The sequence below is a fragment of the Clarias gariepinus genome, chromosome 22 (genome assembly GCF_024256425.1).
Source record: "Clarias gariepinus isolate MV-2021 ecotype Netherlands chromosome 22, CGAR_prim_01v2, whole genome shotgun sequence".
NCBI lineage: Eukaryota > Metazoa > Chordata > Actinopteri > Siluriformes > Clariidae > Clarias > Clarias gariepinus.
Genome location: NC_071121.1, coordinates 27,186,189 through 27,193,472, shown reverse-complemented (window position 1 = coordinate 27,193,472; position 7,284 = coordinate 27,186,189). Strand labels below are relative to the sequence as shown.

The following is a 7,284-nucleotide window of genomic DNA, read 5'->3' as shown; positions in this document are numbered from 1 at the left end:
GTCTCTGGTGGGGCACGAAATAGGCTGTTTATATTTAGGCAGTTTTGAGGTTTGCTTTGTTAAAATTCCCAAGTATAATTATAACGGGTGTTGTTGCCCTGTGTCTGTGATCTGAGCAGCCAGCTGTTGCAATCAGCTTGAATCAGTCGGCCCATTCTCCTCTGACCTCTAGCATCAACAAGGCATTTTCGCCCACAGGACTGCCGCATACTGGATGTTTTTCCCTTTTCACACCATTCTTTGTAAAACCTAGAAATGGTTGTGCGTGAAAATCCTAGTAACTGAGCAGATTGTAAAATACTTAGACCGGCCCGTCTGGCACCAACAACCATGCCACGCTCAAAATTGCTCCAATCACCTTTCTTTCCCATTCTGACATTCAGTTTGAAGTTCAGGAGATTGTCTTGACCAGGACCACACCCCTAAATGCATTGAAGCAACTGCCATGTGATTGGTTGATTAGATAATTGCATTAAATACAATATAAATATCTAAATATCTAAATATATAAATATCTAAATATATATATACTGTATATATACAGTGTCAATAAGTATTTAATCACCCTGTGATTTTGCAAGTTCTCTTACTTAGAAATCATGGAGGGGTCTACAATTTTCAGTATAGGTGCATTTCCACTGTGAGACAAAATCTAAAAAGAAAAATCTGGAAATCACATTGTATGATTTTTTTTACAATTTATTTGTAAATTACTGTGTCAAATAAGCATTTAACTGCATATCGTACTGTGTATGACTGTGTATGTGACGAATAAAATTTGAATTTGAAATAAGTATTTGATCACTTGCTTATCAGCCAGATTTCTGACCCTTAAAGTGTCTGTATCTGATGGTGTTGAGAAAGTAATGACACTACTAATGACACTAATTCAGCAAGGTAAAAATTAGAGGTAAAAAATTTTAATAATTTATTTTTAACAGCCAGTAATCAATTAACATGTACCTATTTTACTTAGCATTCAATAAGTGATTATTTCATATATTTTAATAAATATTTATTTTTTTTAGCTATTTAAAAATGTGAACCCTTGTTCTGAACAAGGGCTTTATCAGGTCTAGTGGGACACTCTAACAATTAAAATAAAAAACATTTTAAGCAGGACTGAAAAAAAAATGTTATGCTGTGTTGATTCAGGCTATAATCAAAATATGAATTATTTCTAAATTTTACAGTAAACAATATTATGTGCTGGACATCTTCTCAGTTCTCAAGATAAAATATATGTCTATATAAAAGTTACACATTCTACTTGTTATCTATTTATAGTTAGCATATAATTTTGTGAAGAGTGGAAGGGGAAAATTCCGCCTCATCCCTGTGGCATCACTAGGGGAAGGCAGACAGAAACTGGTAACTTTAGACTAGTTTTAAAGTCATAGGCTCTTTTATTTAGACATAAAATATTAAAGAAATATTGACATCCATACTCTGTAAGAATAATACCACTGATTAAGTAGGTTTTGTTATTAAAAGGGTTACATATTTTAAATAATTATAATCAAACAAATCAGATACAAAATGAGGATTTCATGAATAAGAAACACACACTTAATTTTTTTAATGTAATTACTTTTTTAATGTTAGATTATAAATCATAATGACACAAAAAGGGAAATATAAGAAATAAGGATTAAACACTCTTCAGGTCCTTCAGTCTTTTTAAAGATACATGTGAAGATGAGTAGAACTAGTAAATTAAGTAAACTAGTAAACTTCAACATAAAACTTAGACTGAATCACATTACAGTGAAACATACAGCATGAAAATTATAACTAAATCCCATTTCAGTGCAAACATATTTAACATGTAAGCTATTGATTAATTGTTTCCATTCATTATTCCTGTTTGTAAAATTAAGACATAATTAAACCAAAAAAAATTACACCTTAACATATTATCATTATACATGTAAGTGGGTGTATACTATATAAAATAATTTTCAAAGAGAAACTAACGTTACATAGCAAAAAAGTATTTTTTTAATACTTTATACTTAATGAAAAGGCAAAAAAAAAAGAAAAACCTTACGTAAGATTAGAAGGGTCTTCTGTTTTGTTACATGCATCTAAATCTAATTTAACAACACAGAGCCTTTCTCAATTCTGATTGGGCAAAAGCTATTGATTATTATTATTATTTTTTTTTTAGAATATTTGCAACATTAACTCTTCTCTGTGTTTTGTTCCTCACATAGCTGTACTAGATCTTCTCCTCCTTGTATTCAGCGTAAATAGAATTCCCATCCTCACACCTGTACTCTCCATACTCAACCTTAGTGGTAAAGCCGGTGGTGATGGTCAGCTTGACTGGAACCGTAACAGACACCTGCTTCCTCACCATGTTCACCGTGAGCTTGGTGTGAGGAGGAATGCTGGCCGGCAAGGAGACTTTAACACTGTTAGTTGTGGTTTTGGTTTCGCTGTGACCCTTCTCCACGGTAAAGGTGTTACTGATATTTATGGTGTTCTCTGTTTTGGCACCAAACAGTGTAACTTCAAATTTGGTTCCCACACTAATCTGTGTGGAATTGCTAAAGTTGAAGCTCTCAGTGACGGATCCTGAATACTCTCGAGTCATCTCAGTGGTGAAGGTTTGTTTCTCTGATCCATCATTCACACCAGTGAGGGAGTCGATCTTAACAGTTTTCACATCTTCTTTCTTCTTGTCCCATTCAATCTCAGCTTTAATGGTGGATCTGCCCGCTTTAAGAGGACGGAGGTGGGTCACACGGTCATTGAACCAGCCATAGTTAGCTAGATCACGACCAGCTCTGGCTACCATGCAAAATCCTCCTCTGTCCTTATGCTGATACAGAACCCAGGCTCCTCTCTGCACCTTGTGAGAGGATGCTTTATCATTAAAAGATCCGTAAGACAAGTTGGTCTCACAGTTAAGAACCAGGCTCTGGCCTCTGTAGTTATCATGTTTTTTTTTTTTTTATCCGGCCTGTCAGTATCACAGATAACACATAGAGTGTATGTGTAGCTGTTCTATCATCATTCACAGCCATTTCTTTTTTTTTTTTTTTTTTTTTTTTTTGTTTCCCATATTATAACAGACAAGACCGGGGGACCAAAAAAAGAGAAGAGAGTAAAAAAAAAAAAATAAAAAAAAGGGAATAAAAATAAATAAACAAACAAACAATTGAGGGGAAAAAAAAAAAAAAAAAAAGGGAAAAGAGAAGAAAAAAAAAAAAAAAAAGGGAGGGGGGGGTGGGAGGGGGGAGAGAATACAATCAAAATTTGCTTCCGCACCTGCCGAAGAAAAAGAGAAAAAAAACAACAGAAGACACAACAGCAGAGAAACCGCAGCCACAACCAACACCTGCACGACTCGCGGCAAACCACAAATCCCAAAACCTGTTGATTAATAAAATATTTTGAAATAAACATTTTGTTTTGAAGCAACAGCAAAGACAGTGTGTGTGTGAGCACCTGTTTGTACACCAGTGTGAACGTTTGTGTGCACACCTGTGTGTGTGAGCGCGCTTGTGTTCATAGGGCTCCTCCATGTAAATGTTTAATAGTGTGTGTGGGGGACCACAGTCCCGTCTCGCGAGGCATGGAGCAGATACGGCGGAGACACGGGTCCCAGACATCCAGAGGCCCCCCAGAGCACAGGAGTCTCAGGAGAACCACCGCAGGGACAGCCCCCCCCACCCCGAAAGGGGCAGCGGAGAGCCCAGAGGGGGGTCATCTAGCAGCCCCAGTGTAGACGCCCCAGGGGGCCGTGGTGACAGGACCGCAGGCTCCGCCGGTGGTCGTCCACTCCGAGGCAGTCCGGTCCCTGGGTCCAGAGATCCCAGGGCCCCCCCCCTCCACCAGCCGGTGCCCAGCCAAGCCAGGAGAGCCAGATTCCGCCCAGCGACCGCCGCGAGTGAGCCAGCGCTCACCCGAGCGCCCCGCCCCGGAGCCAGAAACCAACAACCCACCAGCGGCTGGGAGCACCCCACAGCTGTGTGTGGTGGCAAAGCAGGGGGGGCCTGGGATGTTGAGAGAGGTGGAGTCTAGGACCTGACCTGACACCTAAACGTAGACAGCCAGGCACACACATACACAAACATACATTCCCACCCTCATACACACAAACAAATATTCACACACTCACACATGTAGACACACAAAAATAGACAGTATACACACTCACATTCCCCATATACCCACTTCCCTCCGTCGTGGGGACAGAAAGACCCCCCCTGGTCCCCGCAGCAGCGGAAAGGACCACCAGCCCAGACCCCGACCGAACGGCCAGCTCCTCCTCTCAGCCCCCGGCCCTGGACCGCGGATAGAGAACGGGGGTGTGAAAAAAGGAAGACCCCCGCTTCGCTCCTCCCGCTCTAATGTAGTGTTGGTGTGTGTTGTTCTAAAGTGCTTTAAAACAAGGGAGGGGCAAAACACTAACCACCCTCAGGCAGCTCGTGTCAGCTCTGCCCCTCCCAATAACCCTAAATGTCTACATGCCACTTAAAATTGGGAAGTGGGCACTGGCACCAGAGGTAAGGCTGATTAAACAGCCCGCCCTCTGAACGCCATTCAGTGTGCCCACCCCCAAGGCCCTATATGTATGTGTAACATGACAGTAAGTAATTAGAGTGTCTAAGATGTGATATAAAATTGAGATGCAGGTGGTCACAAGGAGACAGGGAAGGAAAACCTCCCCTGCATCCCAGCAACACCCCCGCACCCCAAAGCCCTACCTGTATGGTGTTGTGATGGAGCGGGGAGAGGGAAGCATCGGGGATGGGGAGAAAATAATCGGAGGGGGCAAGTACCCCCCCCTTGGGACCAGCTCCCCTACTGACCCCCATAGGCACCCCCGTTGCCCAAAAAAAAAAAAAAAAAAAAAAAAAAAAAAAACCCGCCCAGGGCCGGGGGCCCAGGCCCATCCAAACCAGGGCCCATGGCAGCGGCCCCACCGGCCACCGCAGAGCCCGGGGCAGCCCACCAGGCCCCACAACAGAGGGGAAGAAGAAGGAAAAAAAATTAATAAATAAATAAAAATACTCCCACCCCCACATTCAGTCGACTCCCAGACTACATAGAACAATAGACACCCAAGTTAGGCCCGTCCTCCTCCTGTAATGGACCCCCCCCCCCTGCAAAGAGATGGTAGAAACACACTCACCAGCTGAAGAGGCCCCCCAGCTCCACCGATGCGTCGAAGGTCCCCGCCCAGGGCCGGGCACCAGGGCAAGCACCAAGCCACATCCCGGCAGCACACCAGCCAGGACCCAGGCCCCCCAGACCCAGCCGGAACCCCAGCCCAGAGGTAGAGCGCCCCCAGGACCCCAAACCCCCCCCGGACCTAACTTGGAGCGGTGCGGCCGCCAGGCCGGCAACCTACGTCCGCCGACACGGGCCTCCCCAGCAGCGCCGCGTTGCGGACGGTAGGGTGGGGAAAACCACCGCCCAGGAGCCACCCACGCGCCCTCCAGGCCAGGACCGCAGCCCCAGCGCCGGACCCCCCAAGAAACCCACCCCCCGAGAACGCCCAGACGCCCCAGGCCAGCATGCCCCCCCGCCGCATCAGCAACCAGGACCAAAACCGGACAGAACTGCGGCCCCCAGCCACACTAGGTAATGGAGCCGATCAAAGGAGCCCAGAGAGATTGATCTAATGTGGCAGCAGACGCCGTGTCAAGACTAATATAGTCTAACAAACGATCTCTATATTGGTTGATATTAAGATTATTTCTATTTTTCCAGTTCATGAGGACAGTTTTCTTAGCGATGCATAAGGCGGTGAAAGCCATGTGGATTGTGTTGACCTCTGTAGTGACACCCTCTAGGTCACCTAACAAGCAAACTGAAGGAGAGGCTAGAATGGAACATTTAAGACACTTTGATAAGTCTTCACAAATCTCATACCAGAATTTCTGAACAGGTGGACAGAACCATAGAGCATGTATGTAATTGTCAGGTATGTTGTTTTGGCAGTGTGAGCAGTTGTTAGAAGCTGTAAGACCCATCCGGGACATCCGATGACCTGTGTAGTGCACTCTATGCAGAATTTTGTATTGTATTAATTGTAAACTGGGATTTCTAATCAGTTCAAAAGGTTTTAAACATATCTGAGACCAGAAATTGTGGTCCCAGCTGACTGATAAATCTGCCTCCCATTTTGCAATAGGAATCGATACTGATTCATCTATTTTGGATAGTGTCCTGTATATTTTAGATAATAATTTGGGGGTCCTGAGGTTAAGGAATTCTGCCACTCTTGGTGGTATTTGTAATTTGATACGATCGGAATTAAATTTCTTTTTTATTATAGATTTAACTTGTTGATATTCTAAAAATCTGTTCTTGTTCATCCCATATTGATTGACCAATATATCAAAAGGAATAAAATCTGTCCCTTCGAATATATGTTCCAAGTATTTAATACCTTTACCACCCCAGTCCCTGAAGTTTATCATATTATTGTTTTGTACTATGTCAGGGTTGTTCCATATGGGAGTGCGTTTGCATGGGATTAGTGAAGACTCAGTCATTTTAAGAAACTCCCACCATGCTGTCAGAGAGGAGCTGATACTGATACTTTTGAAGCAAACATGTAGTTATCATGTTCATACAGTGTAATCTGAGGATTATCCAGGTCGTCTGTCACCAGTTCAAGTGAGGAAATTGCATCATTGTAGGACACGCTACTATATTCTCCTTCCTCATAGGCGGTCGGTTCACCACTGAAATTTACATCTTTGTACGCCACCCATGGATTCCCGATGACCTTCAGCGAGGAGATGCAGTCATTAAAGTTCTGCTCAACTAAATTACGGACGTCAGAGGTGAACTCCCTGCTGTTGCCACGGAAGTCAGAATGTTCATAGACGATGATCTTGTTCATGATTGAAGGAGTTCGCAGGCGGCTCAGAGACTCACAGGCAGTGCAGAAAGCAAGAAGAGTGAGGATCTGTGAAGGGTGCTCAAGTTTATATAGTGTAGATATATACTTTCTCAGTCTGGGGTGGAGTTGAAGGATGGGCTTGTAATGTTAAATGGTGTATTATGTATGAGGAATGTTCAGGAAGTAAAGTGCTTTAGTACAGCTAATGGATGTTGTAAATGTTAAATGTAGTCCAGAGATTCAAACAAAGTTCTTTAGCTCCTCAAATGCAGAAATTGCTGAAACTTTGCAGCCTTGTCATAAAGAAATCTTATTTGCAGTTACTTAACATGTAATACAATTGTGAAAAAGTGACATCAAATGTGTGAAATTGTTACCTTTATTCACTAAATATACAATAAGTGACTTTTATTAAG

At 43.1% G+C, this 7,284-nt stretch overlaps 1 protein-coding gene across 1 annotated transcript; it reads right to left on the bottom strand.

Annotated features, from left to right (window-relative positions):
* Positions 1–1,816: 1,816 nt before the first annotated feature.
* On the bottom strand, positions 1,817–6,916 carry LOC128510013 (epidermal differentiation-specific protein-like). The gene is made up of 2 exons (XM_053481948.1): positions 6,576–6,916; positions 1,817–2,933 (listed from the first exon to the last, which is right to left on the bottom strand). Exons 1-2 carry the CDS (start codon positions 6,866–6,868, stop codon positions 2,222–2,224), a joined length of 1,005 nt encoding a protein of 334 aa, XP_053337923.1. The 5' UTR covers positions 6,869–6,916; the 3' UTR covers positions 1,817–2,221.
* Between the last annotated feature and the right edge of the window lie 368 nt (positions 6,917–7,284).

Bases quoted from the DNA above. Each gene is read 5' to 3' on its own strand.
- LOC128510013 (XM_053481948.1), bottom strand. From the start codon at position 6,868: ATGAACAAGATCATCGTCTATGAACATTCTGACTTCCGTGGCAACAGC. The intron at 2,934-6,575 runs GTTTGCTTCAAA...TGATAACTACAG, and splicing joins TATGAACATGATAACTACAT to AGGCCAGAGCCTGGTTCTTA.